This window comes from Myiozetetes cayanensis, unplaced genomic scaffold (genome assembly GCF_022539395.1).
Source record: "Myiozetetes cayanensis isolate MyiCay16 unplaced genomic scaffold, myiCay2020 scf2-11, whole genome shotgun sequence".
NCBI lineage: Eukaryota > Metazoa > Chordata > Aves > Passeriformes > Tyrannidae > Myiozetetes > Myiozetetes cayanensis.
The window spans coordinates 9,892,042-9,918,768 of record NW_026087411.1 but is presented as its reverse complement, the minus strand read 5'-3'; the positions used below and the strand labels follow the sequence as shown (position 1 = coordinate 9,918,768).

The window sequence follows — 26,727 nt, the reverse complement described above, 5'->3', positions numbered from 1 at the left end:
TGTGAGGGTTCATCCTTTGTTTCTGCTCCTCTGATTTCACACTTAATTGTGTGACAGTGCTGGGTTTTTAATCAATGGGATCACATTAAATCAGTAGCACCTGTTGTCATGTATTTTCGTATAAAATGTCTGGCTTCTGTAGGCATTGCTTAGGTTCTATCAGAAATGTTCTTCCCTTTCCATCTTGTCAACTTGTCTTTTTGAACTCTGCGGATTTCCAACAGGTTGGGCACAGGTGAGTATTGTAACAGGGAGAAAAGAAACTTTCTGCCCTGCAGTATGATCTGTCTGCTGGGAGGATGGTTCATAGATCTGTTTATCTGCTCAGAATTTGACCTTGTCTTTTAAAATATATTCTTTTCCATTGCTACTCCTACTGGTGTTATCCTTAAATTCTGCAACTGAGATGGACATTTTAAATGACATTTTAAAAATACAATTTCTTCTTAGGCAGTTGTAACCAGGAATCTTTCTTTTTTAAAAGGGATTGTGACAAGGTAATTAAACATAATGCATTATTATAAAGACTGCAGTCTTAAAAAACTGCTTCTGTATCATGCCAAATTGATCTTTAGTTCTACTTTCTGTGTGAGTAAAGGTACTATAGGCACATATGGTTTCCAGCTCTGGATTCCTGGAGAATTCTCTTCTAAAATTCCAACACTTTCTTGCAATATTGAACTGTAAGGATATTTAAAGCAGTTATTATTTAATTTCCCATGCATATGGAGGGAGAGGGCTTTTTAAAAACCCTTGGAAAGCAGACCTAAATACAAATCTTGTAACATTCAAACTTCAACGGGCTCTGGCAGGTTACATTTCTTTCGTACTTTTGTGTTTCCTTTGAAAGAAAAACTTTCCCAGATGGTCATGGCAGGGCACTGAATGGGACCAGTAATTTCATGTGAGTTCATAGCCCTGTCAGAATTCCTTATTTGGATACTGGCTTCTTTGCAGAGGCTTTTTCATTTTTATCTTTACACTGTTAAATGAAGGCAAGTTGAGGGTAAGATTATCTGCAAGGTCACAGAGAAACCCAAAGCATGATGGACAAAGTATCCTCACCGAGTTGGAACTAGAAATAAACACACAAAAGAAAGTATAGGGCCATCCTGATAGTTATAAATGAAGTGTCAAGGTTTCAAATCTGGGAAAGTATCATCAGAATTTATAAAGTTCTACTTAAATAGTCCATTCTCCTCACTTCAGACATCTGTTACTGGTTATTGTTTGAGTGACCACCATGTACATTATACAAAAAGGAATGTGTTCTTTGTAAGATCTCTGCTAATGTGGCAGATAAAATCCCAGTGTTTGATAGCGGTGCCAAAGGGCAAAGAGGTGCTGAGCAATATTCTTCATCTTTACCATAACTTTCCTTCCTGGAAAAACAGGCTCTGACAGTGGGAAAATGAAGGCTGAGATAAGGAGAGGTGGAAAGAGGCTTGGGAACTGAGAGTGACACAGACCAGAACTTGGACTAGCAGGGGGAAAAGTCTCCTCTTAGGCTGATGCACCAATAATTATTTTTCTTGGTGATTACAAATAGGAGTTATGGCCAGAAGTTAAAAGGACTAGCAAGTTAAGGAAGAGTTGTTTTTGTTGGCATGGAGCGTAATCTGGGCCTAGTTTTTACATCTCTAGCAACTGGTTTTTGGCCTTTTTTTTTTTTTTTTAAGAGAAAAATATACTGTTTTGATTAATGCAAAATGCTGCCTCAGTCTCAACATTTCATTTTTCAGAGAATCAAATTAAAATGATGGAACTGATGGAAATGATTTACTCCTTGTGAGATATGAAGGCAGTTGGCAGTGAAGGTTCCCTTGTTTTTATTGATTATGGGTGTTCAATCACGGTGCAGCAGGTGGGGGTGTTGTTGTCTGTAAACTTCATTTCTTTCCCCCTTACAGAGCTAAGCAGGTGGATACAGGTTATGGAAAATTAGATTTTACTGCAGACATGTTAAGTAATTCAGTTTTAATTTTCCTTTTTAACATCTTGCTGGGTAGACACAAACATTGCAATTAAGCAAGATTGAATTCAGCCAGGTGACATCTTAGATGCCCTATAATAGATGGCAGAGCTTAAGTTATTGAGCTGCTTTCTGCTGTCAGTAAAACTGACAGCACTTGCCTGCTTAGAAGATGCATTAAGGAGGAATTTGTGACCTTGGCAGGTGTGGAGAAAGTCTTGAATGATGAATTTAAATTCAGGAAAAATGCCATGAAGAATTAGGAGACCTGTGGCTTTTTTTTTTTTTTTTTTGCAGATAGATTTACCGATAGAGCAAGGAGAAAATGAATGGTAAATACCGAAATATATGTAATTTTGGATAGAAAACTCTAAAAATAAAATAATTTTAAGGGACTGTTTTATACAGTTATCAGCTTATGTACAGAAGGTGGGTTTTTTCCCCAAGAGTTTGGTTGAGTATGGGGGGAATTTGGGAGACAAGTGAAGTAGAATAAGTTACCTAAGGGAGAAGGCACTGGCTTGAACAAGATTCTCTGTATTGTACACAATGGGAGAGGGTGCCAAGATGCACTTGTAGAGTTTTGCTATTTACTAATGTGTTAAAAAGCTGAAATTTTTGAAACAGATGCATTAACTCTGGAAACTAATTTCCCAGTTTCCTAGTGTTCTTAACTGCAAAAGAAACAATAGGTGTTAATGTAGTTGTTTGTTTGGGTTAGTCTGTACTCTGCACTGGAGGAAGAACACAGCCAGATTTTAACATATGTGAGACTAATAAACTTTGGCTGATTTTACTCTTATTAAACTGCCCTAGTTCTGTGCACGTGCGAGTGCCTCCTGTGGTAGGAGTAAGAAAATTGTCAGATCCGTGTCTAACATCTGTACTGGGCAAATAACACAAACTCCACTGGGGTGCAGTGAATGGATATCTGGCTTTGGGTAATAAGTACAGGGGGGGAAAGTCAAAATACCCATTGTAAGGAGAAGTCATGCACCATGGCCTTCTGATGTCCTTACAGGAATGAGTGAGTGTGAGGAACAGGCAGCTCTGACTGCTCTAACCCATTTGGATTCCCCACAAGCACTGACAAGGTGCTCCACCAAAGGCTCTTTAAATGAGCTGGAAAGCAATGTCCTCACACAGATTGCCTGGCTGAAGGGTGGACGAGGGTGGAGGCAATGCTGCAGTTGACCAGGGAACTCGGGGGCAGACACTGAGCACAGGACCAGCACCCAGGAACGACTTCCTAAAGTTCCTACTATTTTCTGGAAGCGTCAGCTCCATTCACAGCAGCATTAAAAAAAAAAAGTCAAAATCAATTTGGGGAATTAGGAACTGAGTGAAGCAAACACGAGTAAAACCATCACTGTGCCATGGTACAAATGGAGGGCACAACTTCTTTTCAAACACATTTGCTGATAGTTCCCCATAGTGGAATTCAGAGAATTAGTGGGGAACTTCTTCAGTATAAGGAGCAACTTAACACTTTTAGGCTTGGAGGAGAGAAAGCTGGAGGTGAGTAGACTTGTACTACCTGTTACTGTCAGAGCATAAGGGTCATTATGGATCTTTGGATTGACCGAATGTACCTTTTTATATGTTTAATGTCTGCATTTTATTGCATAACATCAACACTATTTATAATTTTCAGTGATTTTAATGTTTTCCACGTGTCTTAGGATTGCAGCTAATTATCAGTGGAATTTTTATAAACATTATTGTGGGAAATATTTCCCACATATTCCCAATTAGTAACATAATCCACTGGAAATTTGAAACCAAAAAAAAAGGGCTTTGAAATGTAAAACTTCTCCGAAAACTTGGGAGCCTGTTGTTTCTATTATTCTTCATTATAGATGAAAATGAGCAATAGTGTCTCTACATTGTGTTTTTCACAAGTGTTTTTCCTTGGGTTTTCATTATGTGATTGCCCACATGTGAATATGATACCTATCAGTGTGAAAAAGAATTAGAGAAACCCACAAAACCAGTTGTAGGTTAAGCTGTACTTATGTAAAACACCGAGTTTGTTTCTTTGAATATTTGTTTCATGTTAGAAACAATCACAATTAGTTTGAATCCTCTTTTCCTCTGTTGGAAGAGGCTGGAGTCAGTGATCTATTTTTGATAAATCTTTAGGAGCAAAATGGTTGGCACTTCAACCTCCCCCCTCAACCTGAGAAGGTGAGTTGTGGGAAAAGGAACATTTGCGGAAGAAATCACTGTGTTCCAAGTTTTGGATGTGCTTTTTGGGTGCATGTAAATACTGATTAATGTCACACCTGCCTTCCCTGCAGCTCAGGGATGGGTTCCTGGTGCCTCCTGAAGGGCTGCTGTTGGAACAGAGTCAGGTGCACTTTTCCAGTTGCATCTGATTTCAGTTAAGGTCTTGTCATCCCCACCTGCTTTTCATTGCCCTGTTCTCCCAGAAGTTACCCTTTGTGTTTGCCAGCAGAGATCCATGAATAGATCTTCCTCTTCGTTTCTGTCAGACTCAGTAGTTTTTAGAATGCATTTTAAAACAGATGTTCAATCAAAAGTGGTTTGGGTGGGGGACAGTTATACCTGTTCAGTTCTGGAAGAAGTAAGATGGAGGCAGACTGGGGCAAGGACAGGAAAATGGGAAAATAACTTCCTTAGCAGGTAAAGTTTTAGTCCAAGCAGCCTTTCTGGTGACAAACACACCACCAGGAATCAATGATACTTTTCACAACTTGTTCTTTCTTGTCACCTCTCTTCAGTGTTCAACTGTGTTAATATTTTCCTTAGTTTTATAAATGGCTTGTTTCTCCTGTTCCTTTTGTATCCGTTTTTCTTTATGCACAAAGTCTATTTATTATATACTCTGTTCAATACCAGATGAAAAGAATTCTTTTCCATAGATATTAAAAATAAATATATTCCTTTGCTTGCCAGCTGTTAATTCTTTGAGGTTTGTGCTGATCATTTCGAAATGTGATGTATTCTCCATCATCTGATTCTGCCCTTTCAGCAATAAGATTTAGAGCATTACTTATTCACTTGAAAGACTCATCTATTTCTCCCCTTGTACTTTTGTAGGTAAAGCATTGAATATTTTGTTGAACTCTCCTCTCCCTCTGCCCTGTGTTGACATAAACACTCCCACTTAATAGAAGGGTTTTGTGCAAAGGGTGTCACTTTTGTAATATGCCTTTTTCAGCAGTGAATCACTTTTTTTCTCATGTCACTTCTGAAAAAAAGCTTTCTTGCAGTCCTGAAACTTTCCTGGCTTAGCTTAGACAAATCAGTTAAAACTCAGAGTTAAAAAGTGCTTCTCTTATGTACTTGGAAAATGCAGCATTTCAACCACTTTAGCAAGTTTAGCACTATTAAGAAGTTTGGCTTGATACTACTTTTGGTTTTGCAAATAAAATCCACTTTTGCTTTATGTATTTGTCTTAAAGTCTGAGCATGTGTAATCAGTGCATCTTCAATCTCTTCAATTATTTTGGCATAAAGATTTAGCATCTGCAAATATTTTATGTTGAAACATGGGCTGCAGATGTTGGGTTTGGTTTTCAGTTGCAGTAGCTGCATGTGGTAGGTAATGTTTTCATGAGAGGGAGGGCAGGGAGTGACTTTCAGAGCAAGGTGAGACCTTGTCTTTGAGAATTAAAAGGAATCCAAAATAATTGCAAAGTTGGGGGACAGGGAACAGTTTCCTGTGTGGGACCTGCCCTCACTTCCCCGTTCTGTTTTTGGGAGAGGGAAGTGGGCCCATCCCTGCAGCTGTTGTACAATGAACTCGGGAAATATCTTCCTGGTGCATCATGTGCTGGAGAACTGCTGCTCCCTTCATCAGGAGATGTTGAGGGTGGTGTCTTTTTTGCCTTGATTTTTATTTCACTTAATTTTCCAGTCATGCCTAGCATATGCAGAAACATAAAATCAGGAGGTGCATTGCTAAGCTCCTCAGCCCTTCTTGTGGTGGTTCTTCTCATGCTGAACATATCCCTCATTAGCTTCCGGCATGTATTTGATGACCTTTTGTTGATACTTTAAAGTTTGGCTCATTCATATTAAAATGAAGCATGTACAGCATGTATGTGAAAAGCTGTGAAAATCGTTTAACAAGTTACAGGTCTGAAAAAAGCCCTCAAGCTTTTTTTTTGTTATTACCTGTGATTTCTTCAGAAAATTATATGGCCATGTTGCTGTTGGTGATCTTTAGATTTGTGGAAGCTTTAGTCATCACTGCTCCTTCTTAGCAGGCCTCAAGCAAGCCCTTGGATGTATTATGAACCTCTAATCATTCTAATTGTTTTGATACCTATTACAGTAGCATTTGATAATTACAAAATTAATAATCCAGACATGCAGAGTGTTTTGCATTGGCTGTGTGCTAGTTCCTTTGTTTTTCCACCAGGGCAAGAAATTAAATCCCAGCACTGACTTTCTGCAACCACAGAGAATGTCCCACGTTCCAGTTTAGGACAAGGCAATTCTTCCCCTCATGAATCACTCTCATAATCCCAAACTTTTGTTGTTTATAGCTCAGGGTAAGGGCTAGGAAAGGTAATAATCTTAACTTGGTGATACACAATAATGTGTTAACCTGTGTCTAAGCCCTAGGAAATGTCCTTAGAATTTACAATTAAAAATTAATTGCATTCAGGTAGGTTGTAAATATGCTCAGCTCTCCACTGAGTATGGCTGCTCACCCTTCCCAACCCCAAGTGTCATAAAAGCAGGTTGCTACAGAGATGGCTGTTTCATCATCGCTTCCTAGCTATGATTTAAAAAGTACCATCTTTTTTACAACAATATTTTACAACAAAAGGGTGAAAGCAGCTTGTTGGAATCTCAAATTATCTTTTTTACTATCTTGAACAAATACTGGGCTGCTATTTCTATTTTTCTGGATCAGTCCTGACACAGGCAGGGGCATGGTGTATATCCTTTCCAAACAATGGTGAGATTGCACTGTTACTTGGAGACTTTGCCCCAAGGAAAAACTTGCTTTTTGCAATTGTTTGAGCTGCAGCTCCACGGCTCCTTTCAATACGTGGGCTACAAAACCTCCTACGGATCTGGGATCACACCGGCACAGGCTGACAACCCAAATTAAACTTAATTCTCTCCTGCAATTTAGGCCTCTTTTTCAACGTTGTACCTGATAGAGCAGTTCTCCAAGCCCAGTTCAGATGTTTAGATTAAGTAATTACTGCTTAGCCTGACTGTGGGTGATTGACTGAAGGGCTCTGTTTGCACCGCAGGATTCTGACGTTGCTAAAAACATTCAGATCCTTTACCTGGGCACATACTGAGGGTTTTCTGAAGGAGTTGTCTTCATTAATTTATTTTAATCTGTTGATTTGGGTGGATCTCTCACAATTATGTGCTTTAACAACAGCATATTAGTCCTTACTTTGGAAGTCTCCAGTATCATACACAGCTCCATCAGATTTCAAACTCCTTAGATTTTTTTATTTTTTTTTTTATGTTTTCCTAAGGGTTGAATCACTCACAAGTATTTCTTGTTTTCTTTTTCCCATCATTTCTTAAGTTTAATATCCTGTCCATCTGCATCTGTTAAGAGTCTAAAATGCTGCCTTGATGTTGCATCCGAGTTTCATGTGTTGTCAGAGCACATTTATCAAAGCTTTGCTCCAAAGGCTTGTTCTCTGCTTACACCTCTTTGCTTGGCATGGGAACCTTTCAGTGTGATCTTAATGTGCCTATAGCTTATTGATTCAATTTCCAGATAACTACTGCTTACCTTCCACTAAGACACCAGAAAATTAAACACTCCTCCCTTTAGGAATTTCTCATTCATAAACTATACTCCTAAAAAAAAAGGCAAGCCAACCACTTGTGAAAGATTATTTAGATATAACCCGTATACAGGTTATGAAAGGGGGAATTTCCTCCCTGCTTTTGTAAAAGTCTAAATGCATTTTAGGTTGTCCAATTCCTGCTGAATCTGTGTATAATTTAGCACAGTTATTTTTGAGGATAGATCTTCAAGTTAGACCCCATTATACCATTGCCCTTGATTTGCTGCTCCTTCTTTACTGTTGCAGAGGGACCCCATAGATCTTTGAAGGCAGGGAATTTAAAAGGTCTAGGTGATGGTAGCTGATGGCTAAAACCCTTTAACAAGAAGGATTTATTTGTCAAAACTGTTCTACAACTTTAATAAATTAAATTCTAACAAAGTACAAGCCTTGTACAATTTCCAGAACCAAGCAGTTCTTCTCCAGAAGAGAGAAAAGGTCAAAAGTGGAATATACCTTTTTTTTCCCTGACATTTGCATCATATTTCTTGAGCGTTCTGAAGAATGGACTTGTGTCATAAATTCCTAGAGGAATTGTGGCTCCTTCTGGAGCCTCCTCTCTGATCTGTTGTGCTCTACTTCTGAATCAGCTAGTGAGGAACCCTTTTACAATTACCAATTCCTCTCCTTAGGTGACCTTCTTATTAATCTTGTGACGGTAAAACCACTCACTGGTGACCTGTTGGTTTCTAAACACCCTTGAAACAGAGAGTTGCAACAACACCGTGCTTTGAACAGTAAGCAGGGAAACACTATTTCTGTGCAGCTTGACTGTGTGATGACAAAAGAAACAATTATTGCTGTAGAAGAGAAGTCAGAATATCGAAAATCATTGGTGCTAAAGATACAGCCAGAAGGAAGACACATCATTGTCTTTGGGGTCAGAAAGATAAAGGAGGAGAACAAAATTCTGATTCTAAAAAGCCTGGGAAAAGTGAATTTTGTCATAATATAGTTGGTACAGTGTATAGGCCATTGACAATACATAATTATACTTTATGCTGTAGATGTTTGAACTTGCTTGATTCGGTGTAGGACATTTACTGATTTTCAGAAAGAACTTTAAAAGGGTGGAATATATTTAAATTTTTCTCTTTATTTTAAGACAAGATATTTCTTATAAGGTCCTTATATATGTTTTTTTTTTTTTTTCCCAAAAATCTCTTGGCTGTGCTTTTGCCACCTGGATAGATTGATGCTGCCTCCTATCAGTTATGTCACAATGCCAAAAAGGGCTTCCAAAGACATTTTTGAGTGGTCACTGGGATCTTTTTTTTTTTTAAACTATTGTCATCATCTGAGACTGGAATAAAATTACCACTAATTCACTAGCAGACCTCTTGGGGAGGAGGAAACAGTAGAAATAAACAGTCCCCCCGTGTTTATCCTGGAGAACTCAAGTTGTGCAGTGTAGGACACGCTTCTCTCCCACTAGAACTGGGAAACGTGGTTCAAAATTGACTTTATTCCAACTGATTGTAAACAAAGCAAGGCTCATAAACAAACTCCCGCAGCTTTTGGTACTATAAAGACCGTTCTGAGATGAAGCAGAGGTGGCAAACTTGAAGCCAACTCCTGCTGTCCCCCTGGGGGTGTCACCTGTGTTTGCAGCTTTCCCGAGGGGAAGTAAAAGCGGGGTGACGGTTCCAGCTCGGCTCCTTCCCGCCCATCCCAAAATCCAGCCAAACCATCAGATGTTTCTGTTTCAGCTAAGCTACAATTCATTCTGACCCCACAGCCCACATCTGCAGAGGAATCCCACAAGTGGGAAACACGGATCTGTGTCACGGGAGGCTGGTTCTCCAGCCCAGTCTGCTTTAGTGATGCAGCACGTTGGGAGTGGTGTCACTGAACACAAACTCACCGTGTTTTTCCCCAGCATCCCAAGTATTTTATGTTTAAAAGGGCTGTTTTTATGCTGTTTGAAGTGATGCAGCTTAAAGAAATGAGAGCATCATGTAGGAGCCCACTGATTGTAAAAATCAGGATAGCAAGAAAAGGTCCTTATTTGGGTGATTTGCAATAATAGTTCACCATCTAATATGTGCTTATTTCAAGGTTTCACCAGGTTATGAGCAGATGACTTACCCCTGCGTTGGTTTTTATTCTGTTTATGTTACATGGCTGGTTATCTTTTCAACTTGCAGAATCTATGAAGTGTTTGATGTGTTTGTATAAACAATGTGATTTCTGAAAACATGTTCTGAATTAGATGCCATTACTGTACAACAACACACTGACAGCATTCTGAGAGCATTGCAAGCCCTTTGTTTAGTAACACAGTGAATGTCATCAGACTGTCTCAGTAAGAATGCAGACATTAAAAAGAGCTTGTAAAAATGAAGAGGGTTTGAATTCTAGAATTATGGGGGATATCAAATGGGTGCATTTGTCTCTGTCTTTAATTTGTCAGTGAAACGTTTTCCTGTTGATATTTCACAAATGTCTTTTCCCATCAAATCAGGCATTCAGGTTTCGGTTTTGACAATCACACCTCGAAAAACAATATTCAGTGCAAATTTTGAGATGGATGTTTGAAAGCATGAAGTGAAAAGTTGCTGTTCTTTTTGTTTGCCTTTCAGTTATTGGTACTGAGGAATCACCAGTTGCTCCTTGCAGCTACACTGACTAGAAACACTTCATTTCCTCTCAAATAAAAGCTTGTATTTGCATGGAATGAGATGTCATCAGAATAAAAATTGCTTAGAAACTTCTATAAGATCATCAAATCTGTTAATGTAAACAATGTACATTTTTCTTCCACTTCCTTCTGTTCCCGTCAGTTATTTGTACTGGCATTTAGTCTGTACTGTTCTTTGAAGTATGACAAGTGTTTGGTGTGTTTGTAATATTTTAAAGATAGTTTTAACTGTTCCATTATGTAATTTCAAATATGGTTCATTATTTTCTTTTCTCCATTTGTTTCAAGATTGGCAACTGAGACAAACGTTGCCATTCAGAGGAAAATAATTACAAACATTATCCCTTCTTGAAAAACAGGTCTGTGCTTTGCATCTGTATCTATATAAAGTTTCTGCAGTCAATAGAAAATGATGCCAGTTAACATGTAGCATTTGATAATTTGAATTTTCTTGATGTATCAAATACTTGTCGGTTGTTCTAAGTGCTGAGCCATGAATAATTTACTGGCTTTCACTTTATAATCTGCAGCGTCTGCTGACTTTGAAGTTCAGTAGTCAACTTAAAGTTTGCTGGAGCTGACTAATGATTCACCAGAGATTTTGGAGAGATATTTTGTCATCCATTTAAAGCTTGGAAAGGTTTGCTGTTGCAGCCATCTGGTAATTCTTGGTTCTCTGGAGGAAAGAGAAGCCTTTTGATACAATAGATCAAAGCATTCTGCTCTTTCAGTGACTGATACCTATAAGTAACTTAGAAGTTTCTCAGAATGATTTCCCAATTCCTGTCTCATTTGCCAAACTTTTGCATTCTAGTTACAATCCAATATTGGTCATGAATTAGGTTTTAACTGTATTTGAATCGTTATTTTAATAGTTTTGTTTGTGGATATTTTGCAGATCCAAGTGTTTTGTAAACCCAGAGGTTTTTAATTTACCAAATATGCTGTCATGGTTAATAAAATTGACACTAAATCTTGTTCTTTGTGCTAATTGTACAGCAACAACTGTACTTGTGCTGTACCATAAACCTGACTTACAGACTGTGGGTGATACACAACCAAAACTATACATCACACTATTTTTAGAGCTGAATCTTGGAATTCTGAGGTTGGGGTGTGCAGATGTTTGGCAGTGAAGGGCAAACCTGGAGACACTGAGTGAGGACAAGAAGGGAGCCCTGCAATGGCCACTTGAAAGGAGCCCAATCTCCCTGTGGATGGTTCGGGCACATCTGAGGTTTGTCTGGGCTCAGGATGTTGTTTCTGTTCCATCAGACATTCCGGATGTGCAATTGCCATGACCACACATGTCCAGCCTTCTGTAAGAGGGAGTTTATTGCATCACAAGCAGCCAAACCAGAATGATGAAATTCGCTTTTCCCTTCCCTGTTGTTCAATTCGGGGGTGTCTGAGTGAGATTTGGCGCTGAGTTACAATAGGAAAAAGGGATCCATTAGTTTGAAATGCCCCATATCCCAGTGCAGGGAAAGAGGCAGGGATGAGTTAATGCCCAGTGGAACTGGGATGTGTTCATACCATTCACTCTTCCTTAGATTAGTTCATTGTAATGACCGATGGACTGAAGAAAGAAAATAATTAAACCTCATGTGTCACATTGCTCTCAATCAAAGTTAATCAAGGAATTTCAGCAATAGCTGATGTGCCTTGGGCTGTTGCCTATATCATCCTAACAACTACATATATAACTACATGTAGCTATATAACAACTACATGTGGTGTATAGAGGGGGAGCCTTATTATGTAACCATTCAAACTATGACAGATGTAGTAACTGCCTAATAGTCACTGATAAATCCTTCAGAGTTGCTGTTCTTTACATCAGGTAGTTTGGAGAGAGGAGAAGACCTCCAAGAGGCTGAATTTTTAAGGAATTAGTACATTTAAAATGCGAACTAGATGACTGATATGGTACCAAATTTTCAGAAAATAGAGTGATGGGAGTTTGGTGAAAGAAATTTAAAAAATTAAAGTTTGCTTGAACTCATGTTTAAAAATGTCCTTTAGGTAGCAGAAGAAAATTCCATGTTCTTATGCTTATTGCTATTGTTTAAACTTTTCAGTGAGCTCTGGTGCTCTTGTCTCTTATTAAGTCCATAAACAATGATAAATTTGTAATTCCATAATTCCTCATAAACTTGCCCAGTTGAATGTTCTGCCTGCTGTATCTCAGAATCAGATGGATATGCTTACCTGCTTGTTTATCTCCTTGTCTGCTCCACATGTGCTTCCTGGCAGCTCCAGTTCAACTTTTTTTTTTGTCCTTTTTTTTTTTTTTTCAGTGTGGGAACTTTGCTGTCCTGGTGGATGTTCATATTTTGCCTCAAGGCTCCAGTAAAGACACCAGCTGGTTTTCAGATCATGAGAAAGAGGTACAACAAATATCAGCTCTACTTCAAAAGCATGTGGCTGCAGGGAAAAACTTGGATTGCCTTGAACTGTTCAGAATTTTCCAGGGCTTTGAGAATATTGTTACTTATACCTTACCATCAACGATTGCTGTGGGACCCCTTAGTCAGCCATATGTGCTTTTTGTGTCACTAGTGACCACTTTTAATTTGCTTTTTAATTTTTAAATTCTGTGGGTCTACACATACATGTGTGTGCTGTTTGGATTCTTCTGACTTTTAGTTTTAAACCCACATTTTTCATGAATGTTGGTAAATTATCCTGAGTGACATAAAGCAGATTGTGACAGTGTGACGGGTATCATTTTGTTGGTGAAATATCTGTATATTAATTGTTTCTTTTTCTCATTCTGAGAAGTATGAATGGTGTTGCATGTAGAGGGTGCAAGAAAACATAGTAAGTGTGAATGATAACCTATAGTAGAACCATTGCATCACATGACAAGAAACTTTTTAAGTCTATCATTTGTATATCCTGACGAAAGGGTGGAAAATCAGTGACCGGCACAATTCTGACTGTAACTTTCATCAGACTGTGTGTGATTTCTGCTCCAGCCTTGTGATGAGTTACTGGCAGGAGTTTTCCCCCATGTCAGCCTGTGTGGGAACTTGAGAAGTTCCCCATTGCAGGCGAGGGCAGGACATGTTTGGGATGCCTGTGGACTTTCCCGCAAGTCTCCGTTACGGTAATTTTCAGCAGATACTTTTCCTAATAATGCCATAATTAACCTGTCACTGCAGAGCGTCCCTGGCCCTCTCTAAGTTTAAATAAAATTAAAAGAAACAATACATTAATATCCTGAGGGAGCAGAATATTTAGCAGCACGTGGGTTCATCAGATTTGTGCTTTATTAAGACAAGAAACAAGGAAATAGGGGAAAATCTTTTAGACTTCTTTCCTGACTAAATGGACGCTCATTACGCCTTCTATTTATAACCAGTTTTACTCTCTGAGTTTTAAGCGTTTTCAAAACGTATTTTGTGAGGCTGCCAAGACAAAAGATATGAATTTCAGGAAATTAGATCATGATTGATTTAATAAAGAGGCATGACAGGGCAGCATTCATCGCATTTCACGTTTTGAGAGACGCACAAAGGTTGCATATTTTCAGCAACTGAAATTCAAATTTCTTTGGCCTGTCCTATCTCTTCTCCCCTCGAATAGCAAATTCAAATTTCATCCTTGCACTCTTAGGTCTGTGTACTTCTTTGTGGAGAACCATTTCAATAATATTTCCATGAGCATAAAAGCTCAAATATGTTCCATGTAAATGAAGGAAGTGCACGGTGACGTTTATGGGTGCAGAAGGAACCAAACACACGCCGTGTTTCTGCTGCTTTCTAGGCCTTTTCACTCAGACCTGAGCACAGAGTCCTGTTCAGGAATGTGTAATGGGAGCACTTTAATGACTTAAACAGAAGAATGAGTAAATACAGTACTTTATAATTAGACTCCACAAGCAGAAAGGAAAATGTATTTCTTACAGTAAGGAGAAAATACTGGCTGTGGTTGTCCAATATATTGCCCTGCTTTCATTAAGAGCAATGCATTAAAAATTCCTTGCTCTGCATACTTTCTACATTAATCAAAAGGAAATGTCAAGCTAAGGTATTTAATTTAGATACTACTAATATAATTTTGTCAGCACCCAAACACAGTAAAAAAGGTAAAATTATATTTTTGTGTGCCACAAAGTATCATTTCTGCGAGCACATAGTTATGAACAATGGAAAATGAGAATACTGAGGGAAAAGTCTCAAATATGCGACTGAGCATCAAACTGAAAACTTATTCTGGTATTCAAGAGATTAATTTTTGCTTTTACTCCAAGTTATTTTTCCTACGGTTATTCTGGCTGGAGAGTTTGTTCTCCCTGAGTTGTATGTGGTTTTACTGTGCTTTTTTGAAGAAAGTATGAGAAATATGAACAGTTATGTTTAGGAGCAGAAAAATCAAAATGAATTAGAGAAATTAAGTTGCTGTGACCTAATTTGCTCCAAGTCTTCCCCCCCCCCCAAATTACACTGAATTTAAGGAAAATATCTGTTGTTGATTGTAAGGATTCTTGTAGAGAAATAGTGTGTTGACAATTCCTGGGAGGATTTTTACTAGTATTTTGTTTAAATACCTAATGTTGTGATGCATCTTTAACATCTATTTTTTCCTACATTGGCTGCATATGAAACTAATTTCTGATTAAAAAAATAATAGTATTGTAATATAATGCATTTCATCTGCCAAGTGAGAATTTCATAATGTACTTCCTCTCTTGTTTTGTAGAAGAATGGTTTCATTCCCTCCTCATTCCCATTTATTTCCTAATTTATGTGTTTCTCTCCTCAGTACTGAATTGCAGATGATGTTTTTCCTTTTAATGTGAAAGAGGGTGATTTTGTATTGATTTCTGCTGTGGGCTTTTCTGTAAATTTGGATCTAAGCAGGCCACTGGTTCCTCTTCCAGGAGGTCTGCAGGCTGCTGGAAGAAGTTGTTGCTTCCAGAGTCAAACACTACTTGGAAGCACGAAAACAACGTGGTCAGTGGAAATCCATGCAACACGGATCAGCCGGTCCTTTGTTTCTCACAGGTAAAAGAAATGCGTGAAATAAAGTGTAGTGGAAATTACTGGAAATTTCCAGGAGAAATTTGCCATCAGGAAGATTTTAATTTTAGAAATAATATCTTTGCTTCTCCCTCTGCTGGCCACCTGTCCAGTCCTAAAGAGTTGCTGTGATGTGGTAAATGACCTTTGTCACTTCACCGGTGGAACTGCAGTACCAGTGACCTTGGGAGTGCAGCAGAGAACAGGGTTAAGAACTTTGACCCAAATGCAACTGATGTTTTTGTGTGTGTGAGGGTGGTGAGACTTAATAAGTGCAATTTCAGTACATCCACCAAAGATAATGATCACTGGAGCTTGTGCTCTGTTACATCAGCTTTGGGGCTAAATGACTTGCCAATTTTTGTTTAATATCATTTCATTGCCGTCATAATGGTAGATTTTACAGTTGATAGGCTTATCTGTTGGTCTTATATCAGAAAAGCAATTTACTTTTAAATAGTTCTTAGGAAAAAATGACTTTTTTATTATTACTAGCATGGAACATGTTATAAACTTGTCACATAAAAAAGGGCTGGCCATGGTTTGTCACATTTCCTTAAATATATTGAGATGGATCTCTACTGAAGTATAACTTACAATATCTGATCACTATACTCATAAATTTTGAATTCAATGTATGTTACAGTAACAGTTTTAATTCTGAACAAATTCTTTGCTTCTCAAAATGTTTTCCATTATTTAAAAGGTATATTCCTATGGAATTCTAGTTGGTGGTTGCAGCTTTACATGCTATTGTCAATAATAATGAGTGGTTTTAATGAAGAAAATGTGGGTTGCATACTGTATGGTTGGCTTAGTATTGCAAAATTTTAGGCATATATGGGAGCCAGATTGTTGTGGCACCACAGGAGGGCTTTTTTCCCACCCCACACAAAACTACATAAGCAAAAGATGTTTCTGATCCCTAAGGGATTTCTAAACCCTTTTTTCCTTGCAAGTTGTAACTACATTTTATCCCTTTAAAATATTATTAATGTTTGTCAAAACACATGAACTTTCAGACCTCTGTACTCTTCTGGTTTTGAGGGAACAAACAGAATTTTCTTGCAGTGAAAGCAGAGGAACGTTACAGAAGGTGGGATCAGAATTTCTAAGACTTGCTGAGGTGTTTCTGTGTTTCCTTTTATCGAGGGATGTTTTTTATTCTTTGTTTTTTAAAGTTTCCTGCCTCGGTAAAAAGTAGGTTTTCCAAACCAGTGGTTTTATAGGAAGGTAAAGCTACCGGACATAATAATTGTTTTTAAATATGCAGACAGATGCAATACTAATTTGTAGGTGTTTGTGAACATTTAGGGTCTTATATTTTCTTTTATGCCATGAGCTTTTCAGTAAAAATATTGGTATGCTGTCCCAGGGTTGTGAACTGATCTTCTGCTTGACTCTTCCCCTTGTTTCCTGAAAATTAAAAACTGAAGGATATGCATTTGAGGAAGCCATCAGTAATATCAGTGACAGTTTTAGATTCAAAGGTATTTACTTTGGATGAGGCAGGATTTCTGTTCCATCAGTTTTCTGCACTTAATCTCCCCGTCATTAATTAACAATAAAGAACCAAAGGAAGAAAACAGGCTGTGATAACGAACAGTCGTGTTCAACTTCATTTCCAAATCCAGCTCTTTCCTCTTCTCTCAGCCTGCTTTGCTCAGGGCTGTAATTTGTAAGAAAGGAGCGCTTTGTTCAGGGCCAGTAATCAAGTTTATTCAAGTTACACTCAAGTCTGTTCTTACCTGAGAAGGAAATAACACAATAGGTGGGTGTTCACTGGAGCAACCGGGACCTCCCTCTAGGGACTGTTTCACTCAAACATCCCCAAACCTCTGGTGTTCTGCCTTCCGCTCTGGGCTCACAGGTTCTGTTTGTAGAGGACAAGGAGGTGCATTTGTGTTTTTGACAGAGAGGTGAAGTCCCAGACACCAGGCCAGCGTTTTCCTGGTGTATTGCAGCATGCAGGGAAGTGCCGGAGCCGGGCGTGTGGCTCGCTGGGTGCACACGATGACGGAGCTGCCGGGAAAATGTTTAAGCTGCAGCTATTGCTGCATTTGGAGGGTATTAAAACTTTTGGAGCTCTTCAGGCTGAATGTGGTTTCTTTTTGCTCAGAGTTATGCAAGTCTGTGTCGAGTTTCCCTGCTGTAAAACCCCTGCTATTGTCAGGAAGTTTGTAGCTGGAGGAGGAACCTTAGGATGCCTGTTAACTGCTTATTTACTATTTTGAGTATCCCAGGCCAGCATCCCACTCCTATTTGAAGTCACATCCTTTCAGGTCCATTTTAGTGTGCACATTGCAGGACGTATTCAAAATTTATTAGAATTATTAGATCGGTATTAATAAGATTTTAGACTGCCTTTTATGTCAAGGCATGATGTATTAGGATTCATTTCAGAACTACAAGCCAAGCTACCATACTTCAATGAGCAGATCTTATCCTTCTAGATCTGTTGAGCAGAGAAGGCTTGTAAACTGTTTCGAAAAGAAAATTTTCACCTATCACAATTTATTTTTACCATTAGTGCCTGTAGTATTATCATATTATGTTTAATATTAATGCTGTTTAATCCCACTTTTCGGTTCTGTGGCACTTAATGTAAATATCCATGCAAGTTACTTGTTAATTTAGGTTTCCTTTTCATTTAAGTTACACCCACACTGCAGTGTGTGGTGGGTCTCATACCATCTCATTAGGAAATCTGTGGGTGTTACACACAAGAGAAGAAAGAAAGAAGGAAAGAATGGAAAAATGAGAGAAAGTAGCCAAGACAAGCAAGTTCTTCCTATTCTTCCTTCTGTCTGAACAATTTCCCCACCCCTCCCAAATGGCCAGTATGAACGATTTGCCAAAGTAAGCTTTAATTTAGTCTTTGGACATAGACTTTGGTATAAACTCTCTGTTTCCTGTGTTTAATTAATGTCCAAACGTGTTTGACTTCGGTTTATTTTTTCTTTTTAAGAGAAATTTAAAATGGGGAGAATTTTCACAGGTTGGATTTTGCCTGCATGGCCAAAATCATGCAAGAAGTGAGAATTTAGAGGAGACCAGAAAGAGGCCTGAGTGGAGATATTAAAATAAAGGAGAATGACAAAGGGAGGGCTGTGAAAAACAAGGAAGAAAGCAAGGTTTACATGGGCACAGAGGAAACAGAAAGGAGAAGTGGAAAGAAAATATGGCTGGTGCAAATGTTAAGGTTAGAAATGGAAGGAAGGAAGGAAGAAGGTATATTGTAAACTGACCTTCCTCCTCCTCTTGAGGGAGGGAAAAGTTAACTGTGTTTATCATACAAGTAATTTTCAGATCTATTCTCATTCCTCCCCGAGCATCCCTGTTGTTTTTCTTGGCTTGGAGGTGGAACATTTTTGCTCTGATTTCAGATCTTTTTATTGTACAGTCTCTTCTACAGTGAAAATAATTGGAGAGCTGTCAGAGGGCACAAGGAGCTCCCAGCTTGATTTTATCTGCTTTCCCTGGGACTGTGGATATTGGATATTTGTATTTTTAACTTTCATTTCCAAGGGAATGGAGCTTATTGTGTTCAAGTTTTCTCTGTCCATCTTTTCCCCAAGTTGCTTTTTGCAAAAGTGATTGTACTTTATTCACAGGTAGAAGTTTCAGACATTCATTTTTCAGACATTAATTTCTGACAAACTTACTGAAATGAAAAACTGCCAGAAATACAGAGCTATTGTGAGTAGCTCAGCCTTACAAAGATCTGGAGTCAAAGTTCATGTCTTATTTAGTATAAAGAAAAATGCATAAGATGCAATTTCATAAGAAAACACATTTCTCTTGCTTATGAAACGATTTTTTTGGCTCCTGCAAGCGCACAAAAAATATACAATAAATCACGGTGGTAAATATTCCAAACTCTTTTGGCCTTGCATTTTAATTTGAACATTATGATGTTTTTAAGGGAAACACCCTTTTCAGGCTGCCCCAGTTTGCTTTAGGAGTTCACTGTTACTGTAGGACACGAATTATGTCAGTTATTTGTAGGGTTTGTTCCACATTTCAGTTCTGTAGCAGCAAAACTGATTTATTCCCCCCCTCCCCACTGGTAACTCTCACTCCTCTGGGGGTGAACAGCAATTTGTTTGGTTTTAACCAGCATCTTTTCACTTGCCTTGCTTAAAGAGCAGCTCTACAACAATTTGATGGGTGCAAGTAGAGGGAAGAGATAAGCACAGGGCACTGAGGAGGAGTCTCTTAAATGAACTTTGATATTTGCAGTTGCACATTGTACTCTCTGTCTCTCCGAAGAATTCTACTGCAGCCTCTCTGCAGTGGACTCATTTAGTATTTGTGGCCAAGTCCTGCAGATCTGTGTGAACTTTAAACTTACATTCATCTGTCTGTGACAACAGAGCCTCACAGCTCCCTGAAGTATGCAGTAACTTATGCAATAACTTAGGAAAAATGTTTTGATTAGTATCTTGTACTTAATATTTCCTGTATTTGCTTTAGATTATTTTTTTAATAGACAATTAATGGGGAATAAGGGCATCTTCTTCCACCAAAGCCTTCCTCTTCTAGATCAAGGTTATATATCTGAATTATGACTTTTTTTTGTTCTCTTCTTAAAGTAGAGGATATTTGGCAAGACCAAAAAAATCCCCCCATACTTATGCACTGTTTGGGTGTTTTGTTTTTCATGAGGTGTTTTTTTTCCTTACTTTAGATTGTAATACAACAGAATTGGGGAAAACTCCAAGAAGGACAACAGAGATGATCTAAGATGAGGAAATGCAATGCAGGGAACAGTTAAGTGTCCAGGGACTCTTCAGCCTGGAAAATTATATAAATTAGGGGGAACACAACAGAGATCCACAGAATGATTTCTCCTCTCATTCTCTTCCAGCTGGAGAACAAGAAAGTATCAAAGCAGGGGGCTGGAAGTGCCAGGGTAGTTTACAGAACTGTGGAATTCTTTGCCAAAGAATAATGGGTGTGATAAAGGCTCGTGCTGAGTCCACAGGGACACGGGAGGCTGTTCCAGGGAGGATGCAGAATTCACGAACCTGCTTGGGGTCACTAAAGGCCCGAGTGGAGAGGGAGCCTGGGGGAGTACTGGGGAAATAACTTTGCTCTGGTGTCTCCAACACTGGCAGAGGAAGTTCTGCCCTGTCCAGAGTGAAGGATCTACCTTTGGAAGGCCCTTCCTGTTATTCCAGGGATAGTGGCAGAGGCTTTAGCAATATCTGTCCCTGTCTTACACGGGACATTCGCAGCTGCAGCACCAGGTGGGTCGAGTGTCTTCTCCTTCTTTTACTTCTTCCCTGGTGGCAGCTCCCCCCATGAAGTTATTTATGGGCTTGGATAGGAAATGAAATATTGTATGTTTTAAAGATGCCCTTAATAAAGAGTGTTAGATAGTAGGTACTGTATTTTTATATAGTTATTACTGTATTGAAAAGAACTATATTGAAAACAACAGGAGAATTGTTTAATTTGTTGTATTCCTGTGAAAAGGAACAATTTGATATTGGTTTTGAAAACAGCCTTGACCTGTAACATTTAATTATTATCTGCCTTAATGCATTGTGCTGCTTTTTCTTGTTTCCATCTTGTTGCCATCTTTTGTCTCTTGCTTCCATGTGGTTTTTTTCAGTTTATGAAAAGAAAAAACAGTATGAAAATTACTCCTGAGTACGTGTGTGCAAAAAACCCTCTGTTTACATGCACAAACAGCTACTATCTTACACATCTATATGACCTATACAGATCTTTCTTTGTTATCCAAGTACTTCTGCAAAGGAATTTTGCTGTCAGTACTAGAGTTTATGCAAAGACACGTATGTTTATGCAAATTTAAAGTTTATCTTTGGGGGTTTCCTTCTATAGTTAGGCAAAAAAATCAGCATCCATTAATCATGTGTCTTTACAAAGGGGAATTATGCCTCAGTTTCTCAAAGCTGGCTCAAAGTTAACAGGCAATTAATCTCTATCAGTTAAAAATGAAGTTTAGGGGACTACTTTGATTCAGGTGCTGCAAGTTAGGCAAGATGAACCCCACCTGTAGTTTCTGATTTGATACTCACCTGAGAATATCAAAGTGATTCCCATCTAGGCCAGGGAACACACCTCTTGAAAGAGCCCTTGGCATGCTTGTCCCAGGTGGGAATTCAGCAACTTTGGAGTGCATATGAAGTGAATGTGAAGACCTGTCCCTAAGCACCTCCTATTCCTTGTTTGACTGCCTGACTTTGCTCAGCTGCCTGACCTTTACAAATACGTGTGTGGGATGTCTGGAACACTCTGCTGCCTGGAACATCCACAGATAAACAGTTAGGGCAGCTTAACATCATACCTGCATTCTGCTGAAGGAAAGCATTTGGGAATAATGTCTCAATCTGCTCATACCTTTTGTGTTTGGCTACAATTTTACTGGGGTTTGAATTCACCTTTTAGGGTTTTGTTTTTTTCAACCTGGGTAGAAGGACTGCACATATAACACATCAGTACAACAGATTGCATTGTTAGGTGGGTGCCAGGTCTATCACAGAATATTCTGAGTTTAGAGGGACACACAAGGATCGTCCAAGTCCAAATCCCAAACACTTCTTGACCTGTGGCAGCCTTGGGAAAAGGGAAATATGATATCGAAAAGAAAAGAAAAACTGTATCTACTTTCTAAAATTAACTAGGCTTAATAAATTCTTTTGCCTTTACTTGAACTATGCATCAAAATAGATGGAAAAAAGCCTAAGGATTGATTCTTGTTTTAAACTTAAATGTCAAGTTCCTTTAAGAAAAAAAAAAGTGCTCTTTATTAAATGTTTCTGAAGAGAACAATATTGTTTTGGTTAAAATGTAAGCAAAAAAGAATAGGGATTTGAAGTAAAACCTAAAAGAAATATGATTTCCCTAGAAATACTTAGAAGAATTTACTTAATTGCAACCAGAAGTTTGACCTGGAAGTGTAACGTTTTGACCTTGTAGCTGTCTGGCTTCCTAAATGTGTTGTTTTGCTCTCCTTAAACGGTGAGAAAATCTGTTTTACACATCTTTAACCCTTGCATTCCTTAAAAGTCTCAGTGTAAAACTTCCCAAACTATCACCAGCAAAAGAAAACAAAAATCATCCTGATACTTCAAAAAAAAAATCGTTTTAGCTCTGTGTTGAACATTGAAGTCCTTTCTATTTTCATTTTAACTGGAAATAATTGTGGCTGTAATTTTAGTGTTAAATATGAATGGGAATTTCTTTTAAACTTTCCATTGTACACAATAATACTCTCCTTTGTTCTTTTGTTCTCACCTTTCATTATCATATGACCAAGGTAGAAATTACAGCTTTTTAAATTGCAAACATTTTTGTGGGTTTATTCATATTTGGGAAATTTGTATAAGACTTCACAGAAATCTATCCAGATAGGGATAGAGGGCCAACTCCTGAAAAAAAAATAAAAAGCATATTTTCTCCATGTAAGTAGTTCAGTGAGAGCAGTTCTGGGTGTTTGATTCACCACTGAAGGCACCGGGTATGTTGTGGTTGTTACACACTGGGAATTTCTATGGACTACAAAGGCCCGAGTGGCAGACCACAAACAACACTAAAACAGCAAAGCTCTGCAGGGCCGTGCCTTAATTTATTAAAAAATTAGATAATGAAATGAAAAAAATTAGTAGTGTAGCAAATAAGAAAGACTTTTCCTTGAAAACAGGAGGAAAAGAGTTCAATGCCGTTTTGACTGAGTGTTGTGGGCTTAGAAATGGATGTTTTCCATCAACTTCAAACAGATCAGAGGTGTTCTGATGCAGAGCAAATGACACGTATTCAGGTACAAACATTCCCCCTGGGAAATATTCACTGTACAAACCCATGTCTAAATGTGAAAACTTGCTTTAGAGAGGACAGAAGGTGACAATCTTGTATTTGTGTACTGAGTATCTTTCTCTTATTCTTTTAATTGAGATATTTCGTTTGTTGAAGGGTTTTTTATGTACACACATGTGGGTCATAGGGTATGGGCAGTGCCTCTCTATTCTCTTCTGTGGCATGAGACAGGATTGTGGGGCTTGGTCTTCTGTATAAAAGACCTTAAATTTGGTATTTCATGCTGAGAAAGGGGATGTTCTGGGACTGTCACAGTGTCTGTGCCTCATTTTAGGTAGAATCTGCCTTTTATCACTGTGAGGAATTCAGTGATTGGTCCAACTGGATACAGCTTTGTCTGGCCAGTTTTTGGGAGATCCTTGGCTTGATGTGCAACTGTGCCATCAGGCAGTTTAGCCGAGCTGCTCCATCACAGCACAGACACTTTGAAGAGCCTTTGACTTCTCCTGGGCTGCTGACTTGTCAGACAGTGTTTACCACAGGCTTTGTTTTCCCATTCTCTCTGCCTTTTGGCTGGACACAACAGATGCCTTTCTCAGGCTTTTCTCTTGGTTGTTGTGCTCATTCCGGTGGTTAAAGAAGTCCAGGCACGTGGCTTTCTTTCTCTGGAATACAGTTTGTATGTTCAAAACAGGGAGGATTTCCAAATAGCTTTCAGAGTTCATGTGTTGAAACCCGTCACGTGCAATTAGTAATGTGGTTATTGAGTCTCAGATCAACAAAAGGGTGAAATCAGATCTCTGTTAGAGAACAGTTGTCTGTGGTAAAGGTGCTCTGGCCATCAAATCTACTGCTCCTCGTTGGTCTGCCTGGCTGCAGCACCACTAGCAGGTGGTGCTGGCTGTTACTGCCTACACACTCTGAATGGCTGTGGACAGGCCGTGTTTTCCAGGGCTGGATCAGCCTGCCTCTCCATCCTCAAGTCTTAATGAAGATGGTGTTTTTCCTCCAGAGCTGGTGCGTTCTCAGGACCTCCATCAGGGGCATTTATCATCTTACAGCCAGATGGTCTCAGACGTGCTTTTCTTCTCCGTTCTCTCCTCCAGAATAGTGATGACAGCCAGGCTAAGAAATGCCTGGATCCAGTTTGGCCAGTGCAGTTCTGATTTTGCAGTGAATTCCCCACCTCTCCTGCTAGAGGAGAGTCCTACAACCTTACTCTTGGATTTCATGAAATGGCTCGGTCCAGTTTTACTTTGAATGGCTCATATTCTCAGTGGTTTAGACAGTGTGCTGTGTCCAGCTACCAAGGCTCCAGCAGCAGAGAGGACTCTGCTGGGCTTATCCCATCCCATCCTCTCCTGATCAGACTCCTTGAAAGGTTTGTCTTCTTGTCAGGGACCCTGGTCCCTGATAGGAACTTAATCTTGTCCCCAGGTGCTTGGTAGGCTGGATTTCTCACCCATTTGTGTTGGCAACTGGCCTTTGTTGGGAAGATTTCACAGACAGAACAGCAGCACTGATACTAAAAAAATTATGGAAGAGTAAGGTGAAAAAAAATCAGTATTCTGTTTTTGTCTGCTCTTGGTTTAAGCTACTGGAAAGCACCCTGGAAAAAGAGGCAAATTGCATCACTGAATTTATTTGCAGGTGTAAGAGTTTGCAAGGCCAGACCCTGCAGCAATACCCACTGAGTACTACACCCAAGGACTGCTTTTTGCCCATTCTTTATGTAGATAAATTTGATGGGCTGAGTGTTTCTTCTTAGGTACTAAACTTCTTATAAAAATGTTTATGAGCTTTATTTTATGGCATTTCCCTGTATACTTGTGCTGATCACTTCCTTTGAACTGAAGGCAGACTGGATGGAAAGAATGGATGCCATCCTGAGATGTTTCAGGTGTTTTGAAACCCACTCTTTGGTGTATAAAACTATGAACTGGGTGAAGATGCTTCTTGTTATTAAATATGAAGCGGATCCCAGAAAAGGCTCAGGAAGTCTCATTTGCTTTTTGTATCTGCTGTCCTTGGTCTATCCTAAACTTGGCCTTAAACTTATGGGCCAACATTTGCTTTTGAATCTCTTCTAAAATAGAAATGGCAACCTCCTCTGGAGCACGTGCACGTTTTGTTCTGGGGAAGAAAAGCTGCAGGGTCAACAGTAGGTTTAGAGTGAAATGTTTGGGTTTTGTTTTGTTTACAAACGATCAGGACTTTTGATTTTGTGGTGAATAATTTTAAGTGGAGAAATATGAGTGCTAAAAAACAGTGTAATAATACGTCTGTGGAGCACTTTGAAGATGAAAAGCTCTATATACTGTAAACATCATTACCAGTGTAGCCTAATCTGTGTGGAAAAATTAATCTAGCATGAGCTAAGTGTAGATTTTTTTTTTTAAATGTACAATATAGTGTTTCAGAAAGCCTAATACACCCGTGTATTTACTTTCACATGGTAACATAAGAAAGTTATCCTTTTATATTTTTAATATGTGGGTTGCAATGGTTGACTCCCTTGTTACTTTCCAAATGGAGAGCCAGTCCTAATCCACCACAACCTGTCAGAAATGTGAAATGTCTGGGCTGGGAGGGAAAATCACTGTATTTTTAAAGAGGGTGTAAAAATCCTGTGCAATGAGAAATAGGTGTCTGTCAGCTACGGGAATGCTTGGGGGGTCAGCCATCCTCCTCAGCCTTACTCCAGAGCCAGGCAGGTGCCAGACCGTGGTGGGGAGGGAACCCCTGCCAGGCCGCTCCAGATAACTCAGCAGCTCGGAGGCGTTTTCCCAGGCTCCCAGAGGAATGGTCTGTCCCAGCCGTGGGAGAGGGCTTCCCACCGCTCCTCCCTGCACCACTGCAGCCCCTGGGCAGCTCCTGGGAGCTCCAGTCAACTTGGCTGGGACTCCTTTGGAAAACAAGTGTTGCTGGACAAAGAGTCGGTGTCTGAGATTTCCTCTCGGTGTGGTGGGACTGTAAAACACAACAAACAGGGCAAATTCTTGTTCCCCTACAGGGCAGCACTCACCAGCACCTGCTGCAGCTGGAACTCAGCTGGGGCTTCTCTAGAACCTCTTCTATCTGGTCGTATTTTGGATTTCAGGGTCTGTTTATTTTGTAGGGTTTGGGGTTTTTTGGTTGTTTTGTTGTGTTGCTGTTTTTGTTTTCCTTTGTTTTTGGACCTGAGTCTGATCATTTAGTTGCACAGTTTTGAAGTAAGAAAGAAAACAACCCTCCACATCACTAAATACAATTTTATTTCCTTTTCTGGTAATCCACAAACGGAGATTTGTCTATGTTGCATGGTGAGGATGAAATTAAAGATTGAGCCAGCTGGGTTTGCTGAGCCCAAGATGTGTGAACTTTCTATGCTACTGGAAGCAGAACTGTCTGCAGCTTGAGGTTCAAACTTCTGTGGTGGTGCTTAAAAGGAGTTAGTGATGGATCATTTGGTGTGTGTCAGTTGGTCCCTCCTTCCATGATATCATGGACAGCAGGTTT

The 26,727-nt window shown here is 39.2% G+C and overlaps 1 protein-coding gene across 1 annotated transcript in view; it reads left to right on the top strand.

The window, feature by feature from the left end:
• SLX4IP (SLX4 interacting protein) overlaps positions 1-26,727 on the top strand; it is a 64,284-nt gene that overhangs the window by 18,991 nt on the left and 18,566 nt on the right. The window contains exons 4-6 of the mRNA XM_050315011.1: positions 4,115-4,159; positions 12,715-12,804; positions 15,303-15,426. Coding sequence (XP_050170968.1) covers positions 4,115-4,159; positions 12,715-12,804; positions 15,303-15,426 — 259 coding nt within the window. The remainder of the gene's footprint in view (positions 1-4,114; positions 4,160-12,714; positions 12,805-15,302; positions 15,427-26,727) is intronic.